This window comes from Archocentrus centrarchus, chromosome 3 (assembly GCF_007364275.1).
Source record: "Archocentrus centrarchus isolate MPI-CPG fArcCen1 chromosome 3, fArcCen1, whole genome shotgun sequence".
Classification (NCBI taxonomy): domain Eukaryota; kingdom Metazoa; phylum Chordata; class Actinopteri; order Cichliformes; family Cichlidae; genus Archocentrus; species Archocentrus centrarchus.
In genome coordinates, this window is record NC_044348.1 from 22,373,225 (window position 1) to 22,388,360 (window position 15,136).

General features: G+C 40.8%; 1 protein-coding gene across 1 annotated transcript in view; it reads right to left on the bottom strand.

Annotated features, from left to right (window-relative positions):
• The window catches only part of ush2a (Usher syndrome 2A (autosomal recessive, mild)), a 233,943-nt gene that overhangs the window by 46,793 nt on the left and 172,014 nt on the right, over positions 1-15,136 (bottom strand). The window contains 3 exon segments of the mRNA XM_030720976.1: positions 5,365-5,563; positions 13,022-13,176; positions 13,350-13,547. Of these exon segments, the coding sequence (XP_030576836.1) occupies positions 5,365-5,563; positions 13,022-13,176; positions 13,350-13,547 (552 nt within the window).

Consider the following 15,136-nt stretch of genomic DNA (forward strand, 5'->3'; position numbering starts at 1 on the left):
TGGGAAGTGAAAAACGGGTGGAGGGGGGTCGGATGTAAGCAGCCAGCGGCTCACTAACAAAGAGCGAGACAAGGCTGCAACTGTCATCGTAAGAGTTGGACACAGTGGAGAGCTGTGGGTGTTTGTGTTTGACACAGAGGGAAACAGAGGCCGAGAGACTCTGGCAGTAAGACAGAGTTGGTGTTCAAGCAAAACATCAAGGAGAGAGAGTGGATGTGAGAAAGAGAGCAAACAAGTGACACAAATGTGAGACCGTTGTTGGGTGCGTGTGTGTTGCAGTAAAAATAACTGATTTAAAATGGCATTTTATTGACAGGTTGCCATTCCCTCTTTGCATTAGAGAATATGATAGGCTGATGGGCGCAGGCCGCAATACCATGCCTGCCACCTGATACAGAGAAAGAGAGAGAGAGACAGACGGAGAGAGAGAGGCATACAGATTGTAAAGTGAAAGAGAAGATCCAGGGAAAGTGGAAAAACCAAACAGGAAAATAACAGAAGAGAGAAATGTGAGGACAGCTGAGATGGAAAGGAAAGAGAAGAAAGAGAGAGTAAACCTTGACACAGAATGAAGACCATAAACCTCGAGACAGAAAAAAGAGAAAGAAAAACAAATTGGCAAGGGAAAAAGCAAGAGGTGATGCAGAGAATGAAAGAAAAGAGTGCAAAAGAGAGACGGGAGAGAAGAGAGCTTTGATAACACCTCTCCTAAATAATTAAGAGTTTGACTTCCTGTCTGTGGCTCCCTAATGCAGAGACCGTCTGGGATGGAGCAGTGAGATCAGGTTCTCACACACACACTCTCTCTCTCTCTCACACACATACACACACACACTCTATCTATCTATCTATCATGAAGTTTTATTGATATTTACCTAGCTTAAAGTGAATGTTAAAACAAGCATTCAATTTTCCTGATAATTTTTTGACTAAAGGTTTCAAAGTATATTTGTTGACCCTAATTACTTAATTGTCCTTTCTTTAATTAAGCCAACACCAACAAAAGAAGAACATAAAGGCAGCATCAAGCCAGTCAGCATCCGATAAGATCAAGACTATCTAAGAGAACATCCCTCTTTACTATAAACTCCCTCCCATAATTCCCTCCTACAATTATTCCTGAGTTCTTGAGAAGGTTACAAGGTGTGGCTGCTAACTAGCTTGATGGGAGACTTTTTATATAGTATAACAATGACACTTCTTCAGGACACATTCGGGATTTAAACGTGAAACAAAAGGACCATATGTGTCTACTTCTACCTATAGCATGGACCAGTCATAGCACGGACTGTGAGGGGAACGCATTAATAAATAAAAGAACATACTCTATTCCCTGCAGTTCTGAATTAATAACGAGCCTACAAAAGACCAATTAAACACATGATTAATGCCATAATCTATATAATTGCAGGCAATAATTCATTGTGAGCTAATTATAGCAATACTTAATATTGATTCACATGGGGTATCTTTGAACAGTAGTACTTACTTCTCTCTATAAAGTGTCACTTTTTAGAACAGCTCTAGATGCTATTAATATGAGTCTTTTTGTTGCTTTTCCTACGGCAAAAATGGATAACAAGAAGCCACATTTTTTCTGTATTTTTAAATTCTGTCATCACAGAGACCGCTGCTAAATTACTGGAATCCTAACACTCCACTTCTTCACTGTTCAGGCTGAAAGTTTAAAATGCCCTTTACAGGTGGGCAGAGTGTAAAATGTTTTTTTTGCAACATTGTTTCAGAGATATAAAACACGCCCGATTCTTCTGAAAGCAAACAAGAAATTCCTAAAATGTCTGATATACATCTGTACCTATTTTTAAAGCCAAAAGGGTGAAATTTTGGGCAACATACGCATATCTGAATTTTTATATCTTCATTCAAAAGCAACAGGTACTACCAGCTGGAATGAATATGAACCCGATTTTTAAAAAAAATCACAATGTTCATCTTTTCATATGAACTTTCCACAATAAATGTGTACATCTTACATGAAATTCATCAGAACAAGTGGCAACACTGCAAAAAATGACTCAATCTAAAATCAGAATTTTAGTAGCTAAAAAAATATAAGTTCTCCAGTTTCTGTGGTTTCAGTGAGTGTGTGAGTGTGTGTGTGTGTGTGTGTGTGTGTGTGTGTGTGTGTGTGTGTGTGTGTGTGTGTGTGTGTGTGTGAGAGAGAGAGAGAGATCTTGAAGTGTCTGTCTGACACTGGTGAGATGCAGAGAAGATGAATAATGGCGTATTAAACATTAAGGATGAGGGAATAGCACAGCAATTATTTCTGTTCATATTTCACTGAAAACACTTAGATTCACCCATCCATCTTTTTATCTGCCCCACTCCTTCCTCTGTTTCTCCTTCACTCTCTTTTAAAAACGTGTCATTCTGAGGATCTTTCACTCACCCACTTTGTGTAATTCCATTCCTTATTTAATTTTTTTTCTGTTGAAGTTACTCCTCACATTTCTGCCTCAGTCTTCCTTTAACTCACTGATTCACCTTTTCTGTCTTAGTTTGTGCAAGTTATGGAGTGTGTTTATGACTGCCTAAGGATAATAATATTCTAAAGACCAAATAAAATTAAACTGCAATATGAACAAATTCATGAAAACAGTGATATTTCTTTTGAAAAATATTTTATTATTATTTGTATGTTGAAAAAGCATACAGATTTAGATTCTGTTCTGGGACTGGAAATGGAATATTTGATGGAGATGTCAGAGAGAAGGAAACTGAGGAAACTACTGAGTATTAAAGACAGTACCTCTCACCCCCTGCACATAACACTGGAGTCATGTCAGAGCACTCAGCCACAGACTAAGACTATGAAAGTGCACTACAGAATGAGGTGGGTCTCTCCACCATTTGGTTGAGAACTGAAGAAGCCTTTCGGATGAGAGGTGAAACGTCTTCAAGAAACAAAAAGAAGTCCAGTCGCCTTTTTCAAGCTCCAGAGACTACAGAATGAGGTGGTTTCTACCAGTGGGCCCCCCACCCCCTTCTGTAGAAGAGCGAGCATTGCCTGAAATACTGGGCATTGTGTGTCTCACAATCTTCACATTGTTACTTCTTGTGTTCTTTCACCTGTTAATTTACATATACACTCTCTGGCTACTTTACTAGGTACATCTGTTCAACTGCTCGTTAAAGTAAAAATTACCCAATTACACGGCAGCAACTCAGTGCATTTAGGCATGCAGACAGATGTCAAGACGACCTGCAGAAGTTCAAACCAAGCACCAGAATGGGGAAGAAAGGTGACTTAAGTAACTCTCAATGCTGCATGGTTATTAGATGAGCTGGTCTGGGTATTTCAGAAGCTGTTGATCTAATGGGATTTTGCCACACAACCATCTCTAGGGTTTACAGAGAATGGTCTAAAAAGATAAAATAATCCAGTAACTTAAATAACCACCCATTCCAACCAAAGTATGCAGAAGAGCATCTTGAACTTTGAAGCAGATGGGCTACAGCAGCAGAAGAACGCACAGGGTGCTGCTCCTGTCAGCTAAGAACAGCAAACTGAGGCTACAATTTGCACAAACTCACCAAAATTAGAGAGCAGAAGATTGTGAAACTGTTGGGTGGTCTGATGAGTCTAGATTTCTGTGACATTTGGATGGAAGGGTCTGAATCTGGCATAAACAACATGAAAGCATGGCTCCATCATGCCTCGTATCAATGGTCAGGCTGGTAGTGGTGGGGTAATGGGAGGGGGGATATTTTCTTGGCACACACTGGGCCCTTTAGTACTGTGCGAGCATTATACCTGAGAATTGTTGCTGATCATGCCCATCCCTTTATGACCACAGTGTATCAATCTCCTGATGGCTGCTTCCAGCAGGATAATGTGCCAAAGCTCAAATCACCAAAATCTCTGAGGAATATTTCCAACACCTTGTTGAATCTATGCCACACAGTATTAAAGCAGTTGTGAAGGCAAAAGGGAGTCCAACTAGCCAGCAAGTGAGATATATATATATATATATATATATATATATATATATATATATATATATATATAATTCTGTATTTTGTATTTCTTGAGCAACTTGTGGCAATGATTTATTTTGTGATTAATAAAGTTCTTAGATCTTCAATCTTATCTTCTATCTGCTGTAAAAACACCAATACATTACATTGACTTCCTAAAACATGCATGTGCTCAAAGTGCAGAGATTAAAAGAGAGGGAGAAATAAAGGAGGAGAGAGAGAGAGAGAGAGAGAGAGAGAGAGAGAGAAAGAGGCTGCCCCAGTAGTGATTTTGGCTGTATACTCATAGTTTTCCAGTGTCTCACTGGGGGACAGGGGAATTTCACACACACATGCTGGTTGCTTACACTGGCACACAGGGCTGGTACAGTATTACAGCACATTACCATCTCTATTTGGCATTGTTTGCTTTGCTTCGTGCCTACACATACAAACACACATGCACACAACTCCTGACCATACAAGCCAACCACAGGCACCATGGGAATAGTCTATTGGCTACTGGCAAAGCTGATGCCTGGTCTGAATCCAACACAGAGCAGAGTAGAGAACTGTGAAGGGAAAATGCCACATAAATTCAGCTTCAAAAGATGTCATCACTTGACTCCTATGCATAAAAATTGAAAAGGGGATAATGCAATCAGCTCTGAAAGACTGAACATTTTCAAATAAAGCTATTCCAGTCCCAAAATACACTTTACTATGCCTACAGTGATAATATTAGATTTGTATTTTCCTTTGTAACCAATATAATCTGTTTTATTAGAAACTACTAATGTTTTCTTTACAGTGTTTCACACAGATGTTTGCTTTTGCGTGTGTGTGCTGTAACTTATGGCAGAAGGCCAACAACACTGCTCCTCCTAGGGCTAGATAAAATATAAGCCACACATAACCCAGCCCTGACACCATCATTGTCATGTGCAGATCTGCAGTGTGAAGACAAGGCAACCTGTCTATTGTGAACACACTTGACTTTGGAGTGTTTTTACACTTAGTGTCAAACTTTGCTACATTTATGATTGTTTGTGGATACATTTGTTCTCTCAAAGTGTGTGACCCTCACCTTATGTTGTAATCTTATATATTACCCTGAGTGTGCATCTATGTATTTTGTATTTTTTTCTCTTTTATGTCTGTGCATGTGGCGGAAACCTGGTGTAAAATTGAGTCATTAAACACCTTCTACAAACTACATATATGATTGGAAGAAGGGACAAGAAGGATGATGAAAGGAAAGCAGGAGAATGTAGGAGAAAGGTAAGGAAAAAGAAAACACAACACTGTAACAAGGAAGAAACAAGGTAAGTGTCAGTGCACAGTTAAAGTCAGCAGATATTAATAGAATGATGCACTATGTCTTACCAGTCACTGTATAATTTCTGGGTCCATCAGTGTGTGTGAATATGGTTCCAACGCCAGTCTGGTTCAGATGGTATCGCTGTATTTTTCCGTTTTGAAGAGTAGGGTCAGACCAGCTTATGTGGAGCGAGGAGGGGCTTACAGCTGTTACCACGGGAGGCCGCACATCCTCTGGGACTCCCTGGACTGTCACTGCCACCACCTAACACACACACACACACACAGATATACACACAGAGGTACAGAAAGAACACACACAAACAAGATAAAATATGAAACAGTTGGGGCATTTTACTGAACAAAAAAGTGCTGAAAAAAGATACATTTCTATAATTGCCATGCAAAAACTGCAACCAAACACGGGCTCCTGTTTCTAAGGTTCTCAAGGCCCTTTAACAACAGAGGAAGATCTTTGCTGGTAGCTTAATATATACTCCTATTACAAATGCACCAAACAAACTTAATAACAAAATAACAGGTGGTATAAACTCATTGGTTCATTTCTGTTCATGTACTCCAATGATATAATAAGTCTGACTGTTTGTACAGAAGTCTGTAGACTACTATATAATGTAATACAGTAAACTACAGTGGAAGCATAGAGCCACTGCAGAGACCAACCAAGTGAACGACAGTAGCACCATTCTGAGCTGCTCATTTCCTTTAGCATTTCAGCATGGTAACGAATCCAGCGGAAAGCTGTTCAAGCTATGCAGTGGGCAGAAAATGCAGTAATTATAATGGATGTGTAGATTCCAATAATTACTCTCACTGCTGCAGCTGCTGCAAAAATAAAATAAATCACAAACAAGCAATCGCTCAAGCAAACAAACAAAAATACTGCTTCTTAGTACAGTAATAATAGTGACCATCTTATTGTAAATTCGTAGTGTAGTATCTGTGGGTCCATGTGAATGCTGAGTGAATGTGGAGATCACAGAATCACAGGGCAATCTGCTGCTAATGGCAACAGGGATATCCTGCCTTAATAGACTGTCACTAGCACTTCCACCACCTGTCCCACACAGTGCTATGCAATTAGAGCACAGCTACTACAACTAAGGAGACACACAAGCACGTGCACACAGATAAACACACACAGGTACATGCAGGTGTACACATGTAAACAGACAGAAGTAGAACAAAACAGCAAAGTGAGCAGAGAAGAAGAAGGTAAGGAGGATGCAGTGGAGGCGCAGGATCATTCAGAGAGTGTTTCAAGTGTGCTCTCAACTCAAATGCTCATCAATATTTTTCTTGAATTAAAGAGAATGCTGCATATTTTTACAGGGAAACAAAAATTAGCACACAGAGCTAATGAGAGAAATGGATAATGTGGGCTCCCTTCAGGAAGAAACTAAATGACCTGTGATACTAGTTTTTCTTATAATTACATCTGGTTTATAATCACTGATTTTTATATTTTATAGTTGACTGAAAAGGGTGACGGATGGAACTTTGGAACTTGGGAATCTTGTCTGCTGACTTGCTACTGGGGCAATTTTGGGGTCTTCCCCATGTGGACAGGATATCCAGATAGTAGATAAACAATATCTGGTTTAAGAACTTCTTAGTTTCACTGTTTACAAATTCAGGTAGTTAAAATCAATTAAAGAGGTAATAAAAAGTGAAATTGTCAGAAAATAACCAATGGCTTTCTCACTTCAGCTCTCCACATGCAACCAAACCATGTCCAAACATGACTGGTCAACAACATATGGACTACAAGTTAACTACAAATGAGAATCAGATAGCTTCAGTTACCAAAAATTCTACAGATCTATAATCTTCATATGGAGGATATCCCTTTATAAAGATTACAAATTACCTAATACTTATTGACTGTTTGTAAACATGATAGCTGAGTCATTTATGGTTCATGGAGTATAGATGCTAAAGCTGCACTTATATGTAATATAAAGCTAGAATATTTGTCATTTCTGTATACCAGAGAGTGTAAACCTGTGGGGCCAGAGGAAAATGAGATTGTTAGAGAGATACATATATATGTTAAGACTCCAGATGACAGGACATAAAACTAGTGCGAAAGAGTAAGGATGAGTAAGAAAGCAAAGAGCAGCCGGGAGAAACTGAGGAATGCATTGTTAAGATCAAGGAAATGTCAGGAGACAAATAGCAGAGAGAACAGGACAAAAGGATTCAAAGACAGAGAGGGACCAATCGCTCTTCCTCCCTTTCTAAGTGACCAACCATATTAGATCAGCACCTTCTGTTGTCACGGCAGGTGTGCGTTCCTGTGTGCCTGCGTTTCTCTGTCTGTGCCTGTGTGTGTTTGTGTGTATGTGAGGGGGCTGATGCCTGGTAATTGCAGTGGTGTATTAGGTTAGCTCAAGTTATCCCATAATTGGGACTGTTTGGCCAATTTTCACTTGTGTACAAACTAATCCAACTCACTCACTTTCCAACCTCTGCCGAGAGTGTGTGTACTTGTTTGTGTGAACATACGTATGTGTGTGCGTGAAGCAGAGAGTTAGACAGAGAGCACATGGAAGACAGAGACTGAGTTTGTGGTCTGAGGGTACTTGTATGTTGAATGGATAAAGTTTCCAGGCAGGATGATCCAGAGATTGACTTTAAAGAATTTTTAAAAATTAGTAGAATAATCCAAAAGGTGGATTAAAATTCCCTGGAATGCCCAATATTCATGTTAAACCACGTTTTGACTTATCACTAGTCTTATCCTAACATGTTTAAACTGCTTTTAAATGCTACTCACATAATTAGGGTTCACTTCAGGTGTGAGCTTACAGCACAGAGGAAGACATAATACTGTGCTCTAGCATCCCGCAATTACTTTGCTCTTTACTTGCACCTAGAAGTTTAAAGCTGACCACAGCTTCACTAACTGATATCCAAATGGAGCCACACTCTTGAAATCTGCTTACAGTCGCTGCCTCACACATGTAAAATGTTACCCTAATTTTTTTAAAAGTCAAACTTATAAACAGCTCACATCTTCCATGTGATGCTGAAGTTACTAATAAAGATTTTTCTACACCTGAATAATCTGCAATTCTCATGGTGACATTCAGATTTTAGAGGTTTAAAAGTGTTGTTTTACAAAAATTAACTATTATTTGTGAACACTTGAGCTGAAAAATTTATTGGCCCTAATTTGAGCTCATACGGCTCAGTTTTTAAATGATGATTTCATTATTAAGGGAAAAAAGCTATCCAAACCTACCTGCCCTGTGTAAGTGTGACAAACATGCAAAAAACAAAAAAACAAACAAACAAACCCCCCCAAAACAAGTAGGGGGCATATACTTTTACACAGCACTGTAAGTTGCACACAGGCAGTTAACTAAAAGAGCAAGCATCATCCTCCAAGGCATGTCCTATTTCATAGTGCAGAACTACACCAAAAATAAGTCCTTTTTCTCAGGACCTTGACTGCTTTTGCCGTAGTCCCACCCTTCCACCAAGTTTAATCTTCCTTTCAAACAGAAAGACTTATACCAATTCATATGGTGAGTTGGAGGAACTAGAAAACTGAAAGTGCAGATTTTTTTGTGTCACGTTTATTTTTATCATTAGGACAAAAAGCAGAAAGCTAATGGTTCAGAGTCAAAGTCTGTAGTCGTGTTTTGTAGCCATTGTTTGGTAGGGTTTGACATGGACTGCTCTGGCCTTAAAAAAATTTAATTACCATAAAAGTTTCAATCATCATAAATCATCAACATGCCAGCTATTATTTGTTAACTTCTGTATCGATATAAGAGCCAACTAGGATAATGTGAATTAAAAAAACAACAGTGTCCTTAGTATGAGGTGAATGGCGCTGCAATAGTATTAACAAATCACATTGTGCTATCCTGTGATCTCGATAGCACAATGTCGGTTTGCTGTGATCTCGGTTTGCTCAGTTTCTTCAAATCCCACCTCCGGCAGAACTTTGACAGCATTCCGAGGGAGGCTGAGGACATTGAGTCCGAATGGACCATGTTCTGCACCTCCATTGTTGAGGCTGCTGCTCAAAGCTGTGGCTGCAAGGTGGTTGGTGCCTGTCATGGTGGTAACCCACGAACCAGATGATGGTCACAGGAGGTGAAGGGAGCCATCAACCTGAAAGAGTCCGATCGGGCTTGGTTAGCCTGTGGGACTCCGGAGGCAGCTGACAGGTATCGGCAGGCCAAGCGGAATGCAGCTCGGGCAGTGGCTAAAGCAAAAACTCGGGTGTGGGAGGAGTTTGGTGAGGCCATGGAAAAAGACTTTCGGACGACATCGAAGCGATTCTGGCAAACTGTCAGGCGACTCAGGAGGGGAAAGCAGTGCTCCACTCACACGGTTTATAGTGCGAGTGGGGTGCTGCTGACTTCAAGTGAGGCTATAGTCGGATGGTGGAAGGAATACTTCGAGGACCTCCTGAATCCCACTGACACGCCTTTTGTAGTGGAAGCATAGTCTGGGGACGAGGGGGATGACTTGCCCATCACCGGGGTGAGGTCACTGAGGTGGTTAAACAACTCCTTGGTGGCAGGGCCCCTGGGGTGGACGAGATTCGTCCCGAGTTCCTGAAGGCTCTGGATGTTGTAGGGCTGTCTTGGTTGACACGCCTCTGCAACATCGCCTGGAGATCTGAGGCAGTGCCACTGGATTGGCAGACTGGGGTGGTGGTCCCCATCTTTAAGAAGGGAGACTGGAGGGTGTGCTCCAACTTTCGGGGGATCACACTCCTCAGCCTCCCCGGTAAGGTCTATGCCAGGGTGCTGGAAAGGAGGGTCCGTCCGTTAGTCGAAACCTCGGATCCAGGAGGAACAATGCGGTTTTCATCCTGGTCATGGAACGCTGGACCAGCTCTTTATCCTCTCAAGGATATTCGAGTGTGCGTGGGAGTTTGCCCAACCAGTCTACATGTGCTTCGTGGACTTGGAGAAGGCATTCGACCGTGTCCCTTGGGGTATCCTGTGGGAGGTCCTGCGGGAGTCTGGGGTATCTGGTCCGTTGTTGCGGGCCATTTAGTCTCTGTACAACCGCAGTGAGAGCTTGGTCTGTATAGCCGGTAATAAGTCGGACTCGGTTCCTGTGGGTGTTGGACTCCGTCAGGGCTGCCCTTTGTCACCGATTCTGTTCATAATTTTTATGGACAGAATTTCTAGGCGTAGCCAGGTGGCGGAAGGTTTCTTCCTTGGTGGCCTCAGAGTCTCGTCTCTGCTTTTTGTGGATGATGCGGTCCTGTTGGCTTCATCAGGTGGTGGCTTCCAGCTCGCAGCGGAATGGTTTGCAGCCGAGTGTTAAGCAGCTGGCATGAGAATCAGCACCTCTAAGTCTGAGGCCATGGTACTCAGCCGGAAAAGGGTGGAGTGCCCTCTGCACCTCAGGGACGAGTTCCTGCCCCAAGTGGAGGAGCTCAAGTATCTCTGGGTCTTGTTCGTGAGGGAGAAGGGAGCGGGAGATCGACAGACGAATAGGGGCTGCTTCTGTAGTGATGCGGACGCTGCACCGGTTTGTCATGGTGAAGAGGGAGCTTAGTGTAAAAGCGAAGCTGTCGATCTACTGGTCGATCTACATTCCTACCCTTACCTACAGTCACAAGCTTTGGGTAGTGACCGAAAGAATAAGATCGCAAATACAAGCGGCAGAAATGAGTTTCCTTCGAAGGGTGGCTGGCCTCTCCCTTAGAAACAAGATGAGGAGTATGGCCATCCGGGAGGGGCTCAGAGTAGAGCCGCTGCTCCTCCACATCGAAAGGGGCCAGTTGAGGTGGCTCGGGCATCTGATTAGGATGCCTCCTGGCTGCCTCTTGGGTGAGGTGTTCCGGGCATGTCCCACTGGGAAGAGGCCCCGTGGTAGACCCAGGACGTGCTGGGGAGACTATATCTCTCGGCTGGCCTGGGAACACCTCCGGATGAGCTGGAGGAGGTGGCTGGGGAAAGGTTTAGGCTCCTGCCCCCGCGACCCAGCCCTGGATAAGCGGAAGAGAATGAATGGATGGATGGATGGATGAACACTGTGCTATAGTCTAGTTTACAGAGAGTAGGAAATGCTTACAACAGTAACAGAATCACCATGTATAACCATGAGAAAACCTCTACAGCACGTCATTACTTCTCTCCCATTGTCTCTCTGACCATTTACCACTCCTCCTGTCCTTCCAGTCTTATTTCATCCACGTCAACATTTTCTGTAAAATTAATTTATTGTATTGTAATTCACACTTAAGTCCATTAATCCCCCACAAACAATTTCACCAATTTTACACTGATCTTAGCCACTCTGCTCAACCCACACCTGCGTCAGCACAACCGCAGGCTTTCTCTTGAAGTAACCATGTGCTCATCAAAATAATGAGATGCTAAATGAACTTTAAAAACCCCAGAAAGACAGTTTTTAACATGAGCTTTCATCACCGCTAAGCCAGAGAAATTAATTGTTGTGGTGATATCAGCTCAGCTACAGCCAGAGAGATAGCAGGAGAGGGGGGAGTTCTGTGTGAAGGTATTATGGGCACTATCAGAAACATCAGGTAGGCTCAGCAAATCCAGAGGTTTGCATTCAGGGGGAGAGCAGAAACAAGGCTAAATAACAACTTGTTCCAGCACAGGAACAGAACAGAGTTCAAAAAGTGTAGAAACCATCATACAATTTAATTTCTTAGCAACAAAGTTAAGACAAGTTTAAAATTGGTAAAATATCACTTGGCAGACCAACTGTGGACTGCACCGGTTTCGTGATATAAACAATGATTAGAAATCAGCAATCGGCATGTGAGGTGGGTTTTATGAGAGGGTAAAAATATATCAGTCTAAAAGACCACTAGCCAAAGTACGGGTCAGAAGAGTGGTCAACAGTAGACCATTGCTTCTAGCTTTTTTTACTTTTTTTTTTTTTTTAATTAACCCAAAGTGAAGTTGAGAGGTTAAATGTAAAGAGGTTAAATCTTGAGAGAAAAATGACCTCTGCATACTTATATTCAGACAGGTGCCTAGGAAAATAATAAACCTGCCTAACAGTATGGTAATTTTATTCCATGAACTACAAGTGTAACAATGCACTTACATTTCTTTTTTCTCTTTTTATCTATCAGATGATGCAAAAATAATTATAAGAAGAAGTAATGTTCTCTCTAAATTCCCTATCTTTTCTTTTTTTTTTTTTTTTTTTACAAACCTTTAAGTGTTCAAGCTAAATTAAAGAAGTGAACTTAACTACAGTGTAAAGTGGTACTTAGTTCAGTGAAGCTAAGGCCATCTTTAGAGTAGCCATTAGATAATCACACAGTGGAATAATGCCATTTTGAAATGGGGTGCTACAACAGAGTAAGGTTTTAGAATGTGTGTATATGTGTGCTGGTGTGTGAAAGTAAGAGAGCTGTACATGGAAGGGTGGTGGGAGAGAAAAATAGCACTGAGTTGAAACAGACAACAGAATAGACACAGTGTTCCCTTTTAAATTATAGGTGCAATCTTTTTTTTTTTTTTAAATAAAATTATATTTATATAATACGGTGGTGAAATCATGGTGGCAAATCAGCCTGGACGTCTAAAGACTATCGGTGATGACAGCTTGGTATAATTTTGCAGGACAGGTACGCCTCACAACAGCAAGTTAGTTAATTAATTCTGTGATGAAACATGTGATGTACATTTAATACAGCGTCTCTATGACAGCACAGACACCAAACCACACACAGTCTTACCTGTGCACTATCAGTGCAACCAGCCCGGTTGCAGACTCTCAGCTGGTAACTGTATTCCTGGAAAGGCCTGATCCCACCGACGTCAGTAAAACTGTTTTCATCCCCGCGGTAACGCTCTTGTCCATCCCGCAGTATAACATAGTGGGTAATCTCACCTGGTAAAAATTTAAAGATAGTTGGGTAACCATTATTAGACTGTTTCAAATATTCTGCATCTGTTTTACTGGAGTTATTCAAACTGAACCCCAAATACAGAGAAGACTTTTTAATCACTATATCTTTATTATAACAATTATAACAACCCAAATGTGCATGCACATTTACAAACCATTACTCCGAGCAGGAGCTTGCCATTGCAACTGGATGATATCATCTCTTTCGCCTACGCGACTCCAGCGGGGTGGTGCCACTCCCCATGGTTTGTCCTCAGTAGTCGTCACTGTTGTAACATTGCTGGAGCCTCGACCAAAGCTGTTCCAGCCCCTCACTCTGTACTCATAGGTGGTAAAAGGCTCCAGCTCAGAGTCTATTTCATAGTATGCAAGAGAAGAAGGGAATACAGTAAGGGAAGCAAGGAGAAGAGAAAAATATGAACTCTTTATAATCCCCCTCCTGCCCTGTTTTGTTTTTTTTTACTAAAAAGGCTCAAAATTTAGAAACACTGGACTCTTACAGTGAAAAAAGTGTGCAGGACAAGCATATGTTCTTATAGTTGACAGAAAAGGAAAGAAATTAGCCTTTTGCTATGTATCCAGTTCTATTACAAAGTAAGACATTAATGCTTCTGGTACTGGTATCTTAAAAATATTATCATGGTTTTAATAGCTAGGCTTTCAGTGTATGTCTAGTTTTTCAAACGTGATTCAGAATAGACAGCTGCATTTCAAAACATGGGCAACATTAGGTGTTTAGAAGTAATAAAGAGGTGCAGAAAAATCCAATCCAAGAATCTGTAACTAAGACTGTCAGTACACTGGTTAAAGACTAAATTTTTACCAGTTATAAACTCCAATTCAGTTCACTTTGGAACAATAATGCAGTGAAATTATTAATTGATAAGATACAGATGTACATTCATGTCTATCATTTTAATATAATTGTTCACAATGTGACAAAACCTTAGCAAGTGAAAAAAATAAACATCACAAGATGAACTTTTCCTGATATTTAAGGGGTTTTTGGTGCATTTCCTTTAATTTAAATGAATGATATTTGTGAATAGTAGTTCGTTTTTCAAAATAAATGATTTTGCTCCTCACAGGAATTAGACTGTCAATTTAAAGACAGTATATAGCATAAATAGTCCTGATATTAATCTTGACTTAATATTTTGGAGAAAAATAAATTGCCATAACATATGTAGTAACATTCTATAGATGGCAAAGCTATAAATGGCAATTACCCGGAATAACAATGATAGCCCCATCTTTGCAGCTATACTGATACTTAGACTGGAAATGTAGGCTACACAGTACCAGTCAAAAGTTTAAACACACTTACCTATTCATATGAATGGGTGAGTGTGTCCAAACCTTTGACTGGTACTGTATATAAGCACTATCACTAGTGTGAATGTCAGGCCATGAAGTATTCTGACCAATAGGTTATTACAACCTTTTTGGCAACGTATACATATAGAAGCATTTATATATATATATATATATATATATATATAGCTGTATTTGCACATATATGTGCATTATTTTTAGGAGTGTAAAGGGACTGTTGTAAATGAGCCTGTGTTTAAACTGCCAGTCTGGGATGCTTGTCTTTACTACTGCAATAACTGAAGTAGCAAAAAACGCAGAGTGGCGAACAGATGTAAATAAAACACTAGTGGGGTTTGCCTAGAAATATGCTAAAATCAAAATTTCTGTGTTTGATTCATAAATATTATAAAGCTAATCTGTTGTGAACAATACAGCATACAGTTATGACACCCACTCCACATGTGGAGCTATCTGTGTGTGATCTAACTCAGCTTTTTTTTTCTCTTTTAGCAGAGCAGTATAGCGTGATACTCTCTGTGTGAATGTGTGTGCATGCGAGTGCTTGAGAAACATCTGGTGTATGGTGGGTGGCGACAGCTTTATGTGCCTCTGCCCAGATGGTGTC